Below are 14,740 nucleotides of genomic sequence, written 5' to 3'. Positions count from 1 at the left end.
ATAATAAATATTTAATTCAGTATATGAAGAATAAACTTGTTTAAAAAGTTAAATATTGAACTGTTATTTTCAGTGGTAGAAATATGTACCAAACAAAAAATGCAACTCCTATGTACAAACAATTTAAATATGTAAATGTTTGTACATAGGAGTTGCATGCGTTTCCGACTTGATCGTGGTTCGGCAGTGGTTCCCAAATTTATGTCCAAGGACTCCTATAATGCAATTTATATTCTAAAGTTCATTGTGTTTTGGCTGGTTCCCAAGTTTGAGTCCAGGGGTTCCATATTGCAGTTTATATTCTAAAGTTACAATAGTCTAGAAGTACATGTGGATTTTAACAGTTCACTGATTTTGTTTTGTTATTGACTTCTTTTCTTTAAATGTAATATGTATCTATATGGTCCACTAATCGCATGAAGCATCGAGGGTTATGTGAACAATTTCGGAACTACTTTTATTTCCGCCTCATAACAGGTGTTATGGCGAATGTGTTGGAGTTTGAAGGACAAGGGGATTGATTTATGATATAGGAGTAGCAGACAGTAGCAGCATGCATTCCACCTAATGGTAAGTGGCTACTGCCGCCCATGGACATCTGTAATTAACCCCAGACAATTCTAACTGCTGAGGTCGGTCACAGATGCGCCGCTCTCTAACCTAACCTAACCACATCCTTCAAACCAGAACACAGCAGCACTTAACACTGGTGCAAACTCTTCTGGTGCAAAAACGTCGTATCTAACTGACGAGGTGTAACTACCCTACATAGTCCTCAGATAGCTCCAAGGTAGATTCCGGTAAGACTCCAAGTTATTTGAGGTTATTTTTTATATATTTGAGCCTAACAATAAAGCAGTGGACTACCTGATGGAACGTCAACGTCGCCTATGAACATTTACAACACCAGAGGAGTTGCCAATGCATCGCCGGCTTTGAAGGAGAGCTCTTTTTGCACCTATTTGTTGTTGCTGCACAAAGTTACTGATATCCCGTATACGATTTATGACTACCTACTACTATACTACTTAGACTCAATATTAGAGTCTCTCTAAGCTCATGTCATAAGATTGCAGTTAAAATCTCTTATTGTTGCAAGTGTTGAAACTTTTGTACATTATTTTTTTATCAAATTTATTGCTTGAGTTATTTGAGGGTTGCGGGGTTAGTAGCCCCCCGACTTTGACATATCTCGTATAATATTTCTAGGAAATCCTCTCTAAGAATACTTTAAGAGCAAACATTACCAACCAATGAATTACTTTTAATGCGAAATGTTTGTATATTTGTCTGTGAACTCAAAGCACTCACTAGACCGTTTTTTTGCATGGGGCTATGAGAATTAAGAGTATTATTTTTTATTAACACTTTCTGCCATAACGTTGTAGAAGGATTAGATGAAATCACTAAGAATTAAGACTCCTAATAGATGATTAGAATAGATAGATAGAAATAGATGATCTGTTAAACCACATCTACTAAATTAATAAAAGGAAATAAAAATTGTAATAAAATCGTAAACGACATTGAGCCATACATTCGAAATACATATTAAGTTTTGAGTTAAAAATAAAAATCACTATCTCCCATTATTAATATTCAATCTATCCAAAGTTTTGCCGACAAGAGATCGAGATTTGACAATTTACTTCACACTAGACATTGTCAAGTTTCGATCTTTGGTTTTTAATAATTGATAGATTGATTATCGATAACGATTGTACTGCATATTAGATCCCATTTATATCAGACATTCAACGTGTCATGTCAGATAAAATCATATTTTTCTATACAATTTTGACATGAACTATCTGTTTGGGCGGTCGCGTTATGGAAAATATAAATATGTTAATATTTGTATGATTTTATTTTACTACGGCCCCTGTCTGACACGATACATGTCTGTAGACATAGGGGGGTAAAATGTATGCGACTACAATGCACTACAATGTAATTTTGTCATCTACCAATTTTGTTGGATTTTTTTATGATTTTTTTATGTCAAAAATAATAAAAATATTAGGAGCCTATTCCATTACCAACGAAATAAATGCAACACAACGTCGTTTCTATGTTGTTAGTGTATATTCTTAACATTTAAAACAATGTACAATTAAAATACAAATAAAACCTACCATCATTAGGTGATGCACGTTGAAAAAAAAATAACACAATATATTCGTTTAAAAACAAAAACAATAAAACAAAATTTATTACCACTTTCATGTTATTAAACTAAGTTTATTATTGACAAGACAATTGTTCTAGTAAAAGTAAAAATATTGCTGTAAGACGTTGAAATGGCAATGACGTAACAATGGCAACATAATTTTTGAGGATTGACAGTTAGGGAGCGTTTGTATAGAAGCCTTATTTGCTTTATTTAACTCATTCATTACCACTGGGATGCTTTAAAACACCATAATCGACTCTATAAGCGAACCCAAATATTATTGATTGTAATACGATTACCGGCGTCCGGATTCTTTAACAGCAACCTCGGCGTCTCTATAAACGCACCCTAGATCGTCACGTAACACAACATGTTCAACGTTAAAAAAAATACGTTCATTTCAATTTGAAATCGACCAAGCAAGTTCATTTCAGAACGTACAATAATGACAATAGTTTTAACAATTAAGAAAATATTTTCTATTTTTTTTTAATTATTATCCAATAGTAAGTTTTTCCCACATCCACGTATATATTGTCAATTCATCTCACATTCACTTCATACAAGTGTAAGTCACTTTTGTAAAGCGTTTAAGATTCACTCTATACAAGTGATGCACTTGTTAATTTCGGGTAGATAGATACACATAATTTGACTTAGAAACGCAGGGTAGAACGAAATATAATAAGCGCTGTAGTGTAATTCGGCACAGTTCATTGTTTCACTGTTGAATTGTTACCTTTATCTAAAGAGAGTTAGTAATTTATGATTCAAATTATCTATTTTTTTTATTAAAATGGTCTACAATTAATGTAAGTATGTTTATAACCAACCCCTTAAAATCTACTTGGTTAATCACAGATTTATTGCTATCGTCGAGAACTAAGTTGTAAAGCTTCAGGTTCATATCTCTAATTTAGATTGCTCTCAAGTTGAACAGTTGCGAATGGAACTGCGCACAGTTGCGACTGGAACTGCACAGTCGCGAATTGAACTTAACACAGTCGCGACTGGAACTGCACAAAGTCGCAACTTGAACTGCGCACAGTCGCATTGAACTTAACACAGTTGCGATTGGAACTGCACAGTCGCAACTTGAACTGCGTAAGTCACGAATATATCTACACACAGTCGCTACTGGAACAGTATGGTCGCGACTGGAACTGAACACAGTCACGACGGGAACTGCACAGTCTCGAATTGAAATTAACACAGTCGCGACTGAAACTGCACACAGTCGCGATTTAAACTGCACAAATTTGAACGTATTGATTTCACTCATGCGGTTCATTTGTAAGCAAACATGCAGTTTGTATGAGGGAACCCTATATTGAAAAGGGTCAAAGCCAACTTCGAAAAACTAAAGTGTTTATAGATTTAAACCAGTCCTTAACCTTTGAAGGTTCTTATTGCTCAGTATACTATTTGCATCATTAAGGGTTACACTTCCACCCTTATTATATTTCGACGATAATAATATCAAATTACAAGTTAACACTAATAAAACCCGATGAACTTAAATAAACTTTACATATACAATTCATTCATTGAATGATTCAAATTAAAATGCTATAGTTTTACTGGGTGTCGTTAAAAATGTAAACTAAATGGAAAACAAGTTTAGGGAAATGCAAGTGGCCCTATTGTGTAAAATACGAATTCTAGAGTCGATGTTGGTTGATACGGCTCGTGAAGTGAAACTCGTTGGGTTTTCTGCACACTAATAAAAAACTTTTGTGGTTTAATTAGGTGGTACCACCGACACATGCATTTCTGCCTTATAATTGCATTGTTGTGCTGTTGTGTTCTGGTTTGAAGGGGAATAACGCATCTGTGAGCGAACTGAGGTAGGATTCAAATTTTATCTCAGGTTGATTATAGATGTCCATAGGCGGCTAGTGCATTTTGAAAGTAATAGTATTAAAGCGATCTATGGGAGAGTGTAATCATAAATGTCCCGTTACTATTAAAATTAATTTAAATGTAAGTTACAACATATGGAACAGGTGGTGATATCACACAAACGTGACACACTCAACACTGCCAATTCTTAAAAAAAAATCAATAATTTTAATTACGTATTTATTTATGGTTTGCTCTGCCCTCAATACAAAACGTTTCTATACTATGACCCCAACGAGTTTCACTTCACTATAACATAGGCCTCGATCTAGAATCCCGAAAGTATTCATAATACTCGCATACAGCTAAACTTACTACGATAGCACGTTTTTCTAGCGGGAACGCGATCGCCTACCGCCCTCCGTCGTTGCCGCGGCAACCGATGCAATCATTGCCACGGCAACCGTTGCAATGGCAACCGGTGCAATGGCGGCCGTTGCCATGACATCCGTTGCTGTGGGGGTGTGTCGCCGCGGTGACCGTTGCCGTGGCGACCGTTGCACTCCGACTATCATTGGCATATCATGCTCAGGAATGAGTTGGCGTACGCCATTGGTTTCACGTCGGGATGTGGCTGCAACGTATAACATTTTATGAGTATCTGGCATTATTTTTTTGTCAGTATGTTTTGAAAATTTTTTTCAATACTTTCTTTCGATTAATATTTTATTTTATTTTATTCTTTGTTATGTCTAGTGGTCCATGAAAAAAATATGGTTAAAATGAATAGTTTACAAAAATATATTTTCATATTATGTGCATTACTTTTCCAACTTAAAATATCAATCATACAGCGAATCAAACATATTTAATATAGCAAGGTTGCACATAACATTGGCACAAAATTAATATTTGGTGTTTTTATAAGTGAGAAACTTACCACTGCCGCATAGGTGGTATACTTTGGATATAGGTCTTTGCCCTTCATGGTTATAAAGGCACCCAAATTGCCCATTGTGTCACTGGAAAAGAAAGCATTCAATAATTTTATAATATATACAGGGTGAATTTTTCAAACGGGCCTTCAGGGCCAAATCCGAAACTATAAGGATTAGCGAAAAATGCTGAAAGGAGTTACGAGGCCGATTTTCATAAAAACTAAAACTGCATCATTACTTTTTTAAAATAACTTTTTCCCTAACCGGGAATCGAACGAGTTCATTTTGCAAAAAAATACACCCTCTATATTATTCCACTATCGGATAGTGTTGCTTATAAGGATCAAATTTTGGGAAGCAATGATAAATGACAAACAAAAGGAAAAGCCTCAATTTTAAGAAAATACATATTTTTTTATATTAATTTGGCAGTTAAGTTCCCGCCATTCATCAATTTAAACATTTCGCGTATTAACAATTTTTTGACTCAATGTTTCAAATCATTCGAAATGGACGTTTTGTTTTTCAAGAATTTATATTTTTATGTCCGACTTAGTTAAGGTTACTTTTAGGACCATTATAATAGATTTAACTTGCTATGGGCGGAGTTTCGTTTAATACAGATGTAAAATTGACAATTTGCGAGAATGTCTTTTTCGAGTCAAATCCGAGTGATAACTAAACAAAGAGATATAGAAAATCATATTTACTGTTGAAACGTAGTTATAAACAACAAACAATAACAATTTACTTATTAATCACTTATCTATTTTTATTAAAAGAAATCCTAAAAACGGCGGTAATTTACTTGCCAAACGATTATTTTCTCATACTAAGCGGTATGTCACGGTTATAACATCGAATAATTAGTTGATAAACCAACTAATTCTTCAATGGTATGACTTACGTATGTTTCTAAAGAATTACACATAAATCATTTGTTACGTATAATCCTTAAGGATTAGTATGGCAATGTATGGAAAATATGTATTTTCTTCAAAATTTTCCTTTTCCTTTACTTTGTCACATAACATTACTTCCCAGAATTTGATCCTTATAAGCGACACTATCAGATGGTGGCATAATATAGAGGGTGTATTTTTTTTCAAAATAAACTCGTTCGATTCCCGGCTAGGGAAAAAGATATTTTAAAAAAGTAATGATGCAGTTTTAGTTTTTATCAAAATCGGCTTCGTAACTCCTTTCAACATTTTTCGCTAATCCTTATAGTTTCGGATTTGGCCCTGAAGGCCCGTTTTAAAAATTCACCCTGTATAGATGATACACGAATAAAAAATAATCGAAGCATTCCATTATTATCGCTTTACACTAACATTGCATCCCCGAACGACGAAATGTATTGTATTGCGGTATTATAACAATGCCATATAGCGGCCAATCCTTTAATTATTCACTAATAGGTGGGCGCACAAAAGACGGTGATGCATTTCCTATCGTACACGACCTCGTGGCACCTGATGGTGTAGTTTAGGCTGTTTCACTTCAGGATATTGGCTTTGACGCCCCACTAGCCTTGAAGACTAGTAGCGCCATCTATCAAAAACTTTGATGAGCAATCTCTAGGGACGTCGCAGATATGACCTTCAAAACAATATAATATTCCCGTAGCCCCGAACAGCGAACTGTAGTGTTTTGCGGTATTAAACAACGTCATGTAGTATCCAGTAGTAATCGAGGCCGATCCTTTATCCGACATCACACTAGACTTGTAGCGCCATCTAGCGAACAATCTTTAACTACTCACCAGTAGTTGGGCGCGGAGAACACGGTGATGCACTTGCCGTCGTGTGCGACCTCGTAGCCCTCGTTCTTGACCTCGTGGCTCCTGATGATGTAGTCGAGGCCGTTCCGTTGCAAGAAGTTCGCGGTGACGTCAGGGCCGAACTGGCAGCCGACGCCGCGTTTCGACGGCGCTCGCCCGTTCATTGGTTGTGGGTCCGACCAGAGGAGCTCGCACATTATACCTGGAATTTAATTAAATACGATATTATTGATCTACATTTTTGAAAAATAAATTTAAATGTCCCTCTGTCTGTCCCTGGATTTAACATAGTTAAACTATAGTTACCGATTTAAGTAAAAAAAAACCTTTAACAAAATGGATTGGCATTAACTGTTTGTTTAAGATGATCATGATGTTTAAGATGATGATGATAATAATAATTATAGATGAACCGGGAGACTCCTTGTGATACAATCGTTCGACAGAGTATCCTGTTCTTCTTTAAGTGATATGTGAAAAAAAAGCAAACATGTATTTCTAACTACTTATGGAGATTTTGGCAATGCATCTGTAGCTAATCTCAGGTAGGATTCTCATCCCATCTCTGGTTCAGGTGCCTATGAGCCATTGCCACCACCAAAGACTTAACGCAAGACTTCCATTCCAAAAATTTCACTCACCATCTTCAGGCGGCTGCTTATTCCTATCCACGCTTCGTATATCATCCAGCGTGACGTCATCCTTCGAGAATAATCCGCCATGCATCACCAACACTCGGTTATTGATGCAGTGGGCGAGTGGCAGCCAGTTGTACACCTCGGTGAACAGGTCCGCCATTTGGGAGGTGTACTTCGAGGTCACCTCACCCCGGAAGCCGTACATACGGTTCATGTCTAGGGTCTCGTGGTTACCTGAGTGAATGAAGGATAGAATGAATGAAAGATAGAATGGATAAACAATGGTGATCTTCGTCAAAATTGTTTAAGGTAAGAACAAGTATAGGAGATTTTGACATTGATTTGACATTTGCCAAAAAAAGTTAAGTTAGGCGTAAATGTGGTTTTTAGTTTACAGACGTAAATTATTTACTTTTCCTACAAATAAAAATTATATAATATTATATTACTTTTTGTACATTTTGTACTGGTCTTCTTTAAAACCCAATTTAAAAAGGGTTGATCTAACACTCATTTTTCGTAATCGACGAGTGACATTTCCCTAACTTTCTGAAAATACTCCCTAAAAATCTCTTTTCCTCGCCTCAAAAAAAAAAAAAAAAGATTTTGGAAAAATAATATCCAAATGATAACCTTATACTGTCTTACCTCTCGACATATAAAAGTGATTCGGATACAGCAACTTAAAGCTGAACAGCGTGAAGATGCACTCCACGCTAAAGGAGCCTCTGTCCACGAAGTCTCCGTTGAAGAGGTAGGGGTTCTCCTCCGACGGTAGACCGTTCAGCTCGAAGATGTGCATCAGGTCGTAGTACTGGCCGTGGATGTCGCCGCACACCGTGAACTTCTCGTCGTCTGGCACCTGGGCAATGGTATCAGAACCTTATGTAAAGAATTGAACTGTTTCAGAATCTTATGTTAGGAATGGAACAGTGTCCAGAATCTTGTGTGTGTGGTTTAATAGTGTTTTTTGGGTAAACAAACTGTTTTAGAATTAAGATTCTATTTCTTAAAATTAAGAAGAATGGAACTTTTTCAGCATCTGATGTAGTGAATGGAACATTTTCAGAACCTTGCTATTTTCTTACTGCTTAGTTACAGAATTACAAGGGTATAATTTGCTGTCTACTCACATATTGTACTATATGTTATTAATATAATAAAATATCATTGAACAACTTGGTGTCTGGATGTATTTATATATGTTTCAATATTTTGTGTGCGTTATCGTATAAAATTATCACTTGACTATTATGAAAGACATAGCGACGAAAACTATACATCTGAAAATTTTAAATTTTACACACATAATTGGTCCGCGAGGTGAACTATAATCTAGGAGTGGGCCAGTAGCGAGTTTGATAAATGAATTTTGAAAATCGGTTATGTAAAAACTAGACATACCTTAATATCAACGAGAGATGGTTGTTGTTGTAGATATGTTTTGACGTCTATAAGAATCTGAAAAGTAAAACACATGTTAATTTAACCAAAAAGATTAAAAACAATTATAAAACACTTGATGGTAAGTGGTCATTACCGCCCATTAACATCTGTAACCAGATCCACAAAGAACAGGAATTTTATTTGAAAATTGACGACAAATGGGTTGCTACTCTTGAGGACTGAGATGGAACCAGCATCCACACCCTTCCATCCAAACCCAATTGCTTCATAGTAGACATAGGTGTGGGGGTGGTATCTCACCATGCGAACCATACTGGTTCAAAATTTCAAATTAATTTCTTTTTATATAATCATTTACCTTATATGCATATTTTTTGTGTAGTCTCTTTTCGTGTTTATAGAAATCCATTAATTCTTTGACAAATTTAAGCGTCACCTTTCCATCTTCTAAAGTTGGCCCCTCATACTCATCTTCAATTGCTGAAAATAATAATGAAACATTAATTTAATATACTTTTGTCCTTTATATATAAACACAAAATTACCAAACGGCCTTCTTTCTTTCTTTCTTTTCTTAGAGAATATTCCATTTATTTGGATTTGTTTCAATGAGATTGGACCTATCTGGGGTCTGAGTTGGTATGCCTTATGTGTATGCCCTACCACAGTCTTCAAACCATAACACAAGCGGTTAACACAATTGTTATTATGAAATAGGTGTATCGGTGTTACCACCGCGCTCAAATCATGATGGTTTCTACCACCTTTCATTAAACGCTGCCAACAACTCATAAAACACTAATATCTTTATATATTTTGCTGTCACAAAAATACTTCGCATAGGCGAGCATTATATTGAATATTTATCGAAAAAATACTTGAAATTCAGTAGCCATATTCTAGGAAAGTATTTGACATTCAAATTTTCCTTCGTGCGCACTATACGATGGAAATTCTGATACAATTCACAGAAATGTTGATCTAGAATCGTCACAAATCCCTGAGACTATGATAATAATCGAATTCGCAACATTGATTTTATCTATTCCGAAACAGTTGAATATCACGGAAGTAAACAGTGGGTATAATATAAATGAGGTTACTGAAATTACACAGAACGAAGTAATTTAAACACAATTATTTTTAAATGCGTCAGTTAAACAAAATAAGAGGTAGATTTCGATCATACGCCGGATTGCCTGAAACGATGATATTTGCCGTGAATAACTGTTGCTCTATCTTTTCCTCCAAAACGTATAATAAGTTACAACTTTTCCACTTTGTCGTGCTAATGTCTAAAGAAATCTATTTTTCTCATCTTTTCCCTCCTACTCGAAAGAGTCTAAGAGACCAATTTTATTCGTGGCAGTACTCTACAGTTCTTGGTGCGATTTCTGTACTATCACTTATGCAAAGATATGGCAATTTAACACATTCTTTCTACTAGGCTAGGCTTCTTAAAACAAGTGCATAGGATGATGACTTTTAAGGCAAGCTAATAAAAACGAATATCCATAGGTGACGATAAAAAACCAAATTAATTTTACTTATCGGAGACGAAAAGATATAGGGATAGGAAGGGTAGGAATCGTGGAATTATACACTTAAATTAAAAAATAAAAACGTTTATAAAACACTTACTCATAGAATCCAGATTAATAGAATCAGCTATATTGACTTCCTTTTTGTCTACGGAGATCGCTTTCTCAAAAGCAATCTTTTTAACTATCTTATTGCACTCATTATACTTCATCTTCGCGTCTTGATCATTTGGCCTAACTTTGGTTACCTGAAATTATAAAATAAACATGATTTTATTAATTGGTGTTACCATTTTGTTTTCAAACCGCATCGCTCGTAACATCTCCGACAAGGTTTAATAAATCCTAACCACTAATAATAAATGGGACGGCTCCAGATTTAGCCACCAGCGAATGAGATGAGAAACGATAAACCTAAAAAAACTTGTTCGGCTCCAGATTTAGCCACCAGCGAATGAGATCAGAAACGATAAACCTAAAAAAACTTGAAATCAATCGTAGATGGAAGTTGTATATGACGTCACAGATGCTTGTAACCCTCGAGGACTAAGGAAGTACGACTCATGTAAGTTGTTCCTTACAAGACCAGACTGATGCTTGATAGCTGATATTATGTCTGAAAGGTATAGCGGTGGTGCCGCCGGAATCGAACTACGATTCAGCTTCCACTTGAGTTTCCTTTTGGTTTCTTCGAGTTGCGGGATCGAATACACGGATATATCGAAATATCATTCGAAATTAATTACAACTTGGTCCGACAATGCATGGTAAAAATTTGGAAGAAAATTTATGTTTGTAATGCGTCAATTCAAATTAGTATAAAATCTATCAATGCTTGGCCAGATTGGTGCTAATGGCTTAACCCTTCACATTTCGTTAATACCTATCCCTAGAAAAATGTAACAAAATATAATATCTAGGTATTCGTACAATAAAAGGGTTTTCCCGCCTGTTAAATGGATTGACAACCCATTAAATTTTCATCCCTCGAGGGGTTGTACTCGGCAAAACCCACGTTAGTCATACATTTAATTTCATTATTTATCACGTAAAAAGGACAGGGGTTTTATTTTGCATTTAATGTATCATGGTGCATATGCATGGTGGAGTAGGATCAAGTTCTTGCCTAGTCATAGAGAAATATGTCAAGAAATGCGCCAAAAAGAAGCTTTTTTTTTACCAAATATTTATAAATAAAATTATGCCCAAAACAGAAATAAAAATCAGTTTTAGCATAATGATAAGAAACTACGTCTGTCAATCGGCGATTTTTCAAATTATATGAGTTTAAAAAATTGATTATCACTTGCTTAAAGTTAAGGAAAATATAGTGAAAAAACAGCATGCCTGAGATTTCTTAAAAAAAAAGTTATCAAGTGTCTACCAATTTACAAATAGCCAGGGCGATATATTGTGGCATAAAACTCCTCTCATTCCGAATGGAGAGCTGTGCCCAGGAGTGGGACAGTAAGGGGTTGATAATCAAACCATAGACAATTTCATGGTTTGCTTTTGAAATTATTTGTTTTTAGACACGTGATTTATTTTTAGTATTTACTTTCGTCTACAGTTCATTGCTCAGTAATTCTTTTAAATGCATAAAAATAGTTTATGAATACAATTATGTCAAAGTTATATAACTTCTTACATTACGTCCGCGTAAAACTGCTAGTCCGCTCTGAATATAGAAAGGAATCGCGTATACGGCCATAGGAAATTGTATGACAACACCTGCTCGCAGCAACTTCAGAGTGAACTAGCAGTTAGGCGCAGACTATACACATACCATGCTTTTTTTAATAAAATTTGTATAAGTACCTATACTATTCTCATTTATCTACAGTGAGTAGTATATTGCGTGCAGTTGGAAACATAATTATGGGTTGTGATATTCAAACAGATTAGATAACAATTTAAACCAATATATTGAATTAGATTGGGCAGAATAAGTACTAATTTATGACAACCATTAAATCACGATTTTCCTTGTGTTTATTTTAGGAGTAAAGCAGATTCTGGTAATATTTAAATTTATTATGAAACTCAAATTTCATACAAAAAACTGCTTCATATTATGACTTACAAGAAGTAATCATTATCATATCATGAATTTTTAATTACAAAAAATACTTAAAATAACATTTAGCTGAAGTAGCAGTGTCAGTTGTTTTTTTTATTTTGGTGATTTTTGGGTATAATGTCAGTGTGTTTTTCGTTCAATTTAAATCTTAAGCAAAACACAACGCAAAATTAGTGTGTGTACTATTTTTAAATATAGCTATGTGACATTATCATCATCATCAGCCACTACGACCAGCCTTCTTTAGGTCGTCGGTCCAGCGCGCTATGTGACATTGTATGTTAATTGGTTGTCTATAATGTATGTTTTCTATGTGTGTATGTATGTCTATATAGTTATGTATCTTATATAATGATTTCAATTACAAAACTAGATACATATGATAAAGAAATCACACTTGTTTGATTAATTTTTGTAGATTAATCTAAGATCGGTCAAGGATTGAAGTCTGAGGGCTAAGTTGGAATGCCTCAAATAAATATTTTCCATTAAAACACATTTTAAACCACAACACATCAGCCCTTAACACTGTGGTTATGGGGCAGAAATAGATTTGTATGTGTGTGTGTTATTTATTAAATTAGTTTATAAATATATTGAGAATAAGGAAATATACATTTTAAGTATGTAATTTTAATTTTAAATGAATTTGGAAATAAATGTGTCTGTAAGTATAACACTAAAAAATATATTAATAATACTTTGTAAGAGAGACTATTCTACAGACAATTCTAGAGTACTAAATATTTAATCGAGCCAAAATAAGTTAAAAAGGATGTATTTTAAGTCCTTCATGCTTTATGTAATATACTTTCTGGAAAACTTTCTAGGGAATTGAAGCTGATAGGTTCCCTGCCAGTTTTCTTTCACTCAGAAGATAGCCAGTGTAGAAATCTACACTAATAATTACTATTAAGAGGAAAACTTTGTTTGTTTGTTTGGCTGTAATGCATAGGCTCAAAAACTACTGGACCGATTTTAAAAATTCTTTCACCATTCGAAAGCTACATTATTCATGAGTAAAATAAGCTATATTTTATATGAAATATATTTGATAAATAGATTTGAGGCGGTACAAAGTTTGACCAATGACAGCAATGATTATGATTGACCTATTTTTGGATATGATGTGGGTGTTTTATCAAAATAACAATTGAAGGCACAACATCGCTAAACCATGGCATGGCATAAACTTACCTATGATTGTGCATAAGTATTATACACTAGAATGTAATGTTTTTTTTACTTATCTTTCCTCATACATTCACCAGTCAATAATATTAAATAAAACTGAATACACAAACAATTTAAAAAATCATGTCTGTAGGATTCGAAATCATATCTCCAAAGTAAGACCAAAATACCATTGGATTTATGATGAAAGATACACTTTTATCAACTATTTAAATGATTACTTACATATTCAAAATCCTTAAGAGCTAGCTTGTACTTTCCTAAGGACATGTGAGAAGCCGCGCGTCTGTAGTAGGCCTTCGTATAGGACTTGTCCAGCTCTATGGCCTTCGAGGCATCACTCAGCGCGTACCCAAAATTCTCCAAACGCAAGTTAGCTATACTCCTATTCGCATAGAATACAGCATTCTTTCCATTCTTCTCTATAGCCTGGGTGTATAACTCGATAGCACGATTGTAATTTTGCTCTGAAATAGGTTATATTAATATCAACCTAAAGTCGATTGAAAACGAATCGCTTGACACCTATTAATAATTATTTGAATACAATAACGCCTTAATTAGCACATATTACACCGAAACTCACTTTTAAAATAATCATTTGCTTCGTTTTTTAATTTCTCTGCCGCATCAATGTCCTCCTGCGATATTGGCCCCATAATCTCTTCGTTACTAGCCATGGCTTCCGGTATTGTACTTTACAAATTAAAGCGTATAGAATTGAATTAAATGCTTAATCATAGAAAAGAAACGTGATTTTCTCACATCCCTGACCGCTGACCACAATTCGGGAAAAATGAATTGATGGAATGATGAATGAATGAACGAACACCAATTTTGTAAATGACATTGCACAATGTTGCCATATTAAAATAAGTAATTTATACAGATAATGTATATTTCTGCACAGATAATAATAATAAGAATGATAAGGTATACACTATGAAAAAAAAACTATGTGACCAATTTCTTAAGGATTCTTAAGGATATAGTTTACTGATCAATATATTAAGTATTACTGAACGTTATAAAACTTGGGGCATAGCAGTGCCTCGCCAAATCGAACAATAATTTATTATTTCAGATATTATATAGTACAGTCATGACGAGTGGACGAATTTTATACCAACTTTCTATTGCCTTC

General features: G+C 34.6%; 1 protein-coding gene across 1 annotated transcript; it reads right to left on the bottom strand.

Annotated features, from left to right (window-relative positions):
* Positions 1-2,178: 2,178 nt before the first annotated feature.
* On the bottom strand, positions 2,179-14,434 carry PpD3 (protein phosphatase D3). The gene is made up of 10 exons (XM_073073616.1): positions 14,183-14,434; positions 13,822-14,063; positions 10,423-10,570; positions 9,140-9,261; positions 8,779-8,835; positions 8,023-8,236; positions 7,378-7,608; positions 6,719-6,938; positions 4,956-5,037; positions 2,179-4,649 (listed from the first exon to the last, which is right to left on the bottom strand). Exons 1-10 carry the CDS (start codon positions 14,274-14,276, stop codon positions 4,587-4,589), a joined length of 1,473 nt encoding a protein of 490 aa, XP_072929717.1. The 5' UTR covers positions 14,277-14,434; the 3' UTR covers positions 2,179-4,586.
* Between the last annotated feature and the right edge of the window lie 306 nt (positions 14,435-14,740).

This window comes from Epargyreus clarus, unplaced genomic scaffold, assembly GCF_041222505.1.
Source record: "Epargyreus clarus isolate Ecla_fem2 unplaced genomic scaffold, WU_Ecla_fem_2.2 ptg000006l, whole genome shotgun sequence".
In the NCBI taxonomy this organism is placed as follows: domain Eukaryota; kingdom Metazoa; phylum Arthropoda; class Insecta; order Lepidoptera; family Hesperiidae; genus Epargyreus; species Epargyreus clarus.
The sequence above is the reverse complement of the archived record's forward strand: the minus strand, read 5'-3'. Positions and strand labels throughout refer to the sequence as shown.

Coding starts and splice junctions, on each gene's coding strand:
- PpD3 (XM_073073616.1), bottom strand. CDS start 14,276: ATGGCTAGTAACGAAGAGATTATGGGGCCAATATCGCAGGAGGACATT. Junction 6,939..7,377: donor TAAGCAGCCGCCTGAAGATG/GTGAGTGAAATT, acceptor ATTAAATTCCAG/GTATAATGTGCGAGCTCCTC. Junction 5,038..6,718: donor TTCTCCGCGCCCAACTACTG/GTGAGTAGTTAA, acceptor TTTCTTTTCCAG/TGACACAATGGGCAATTTGG.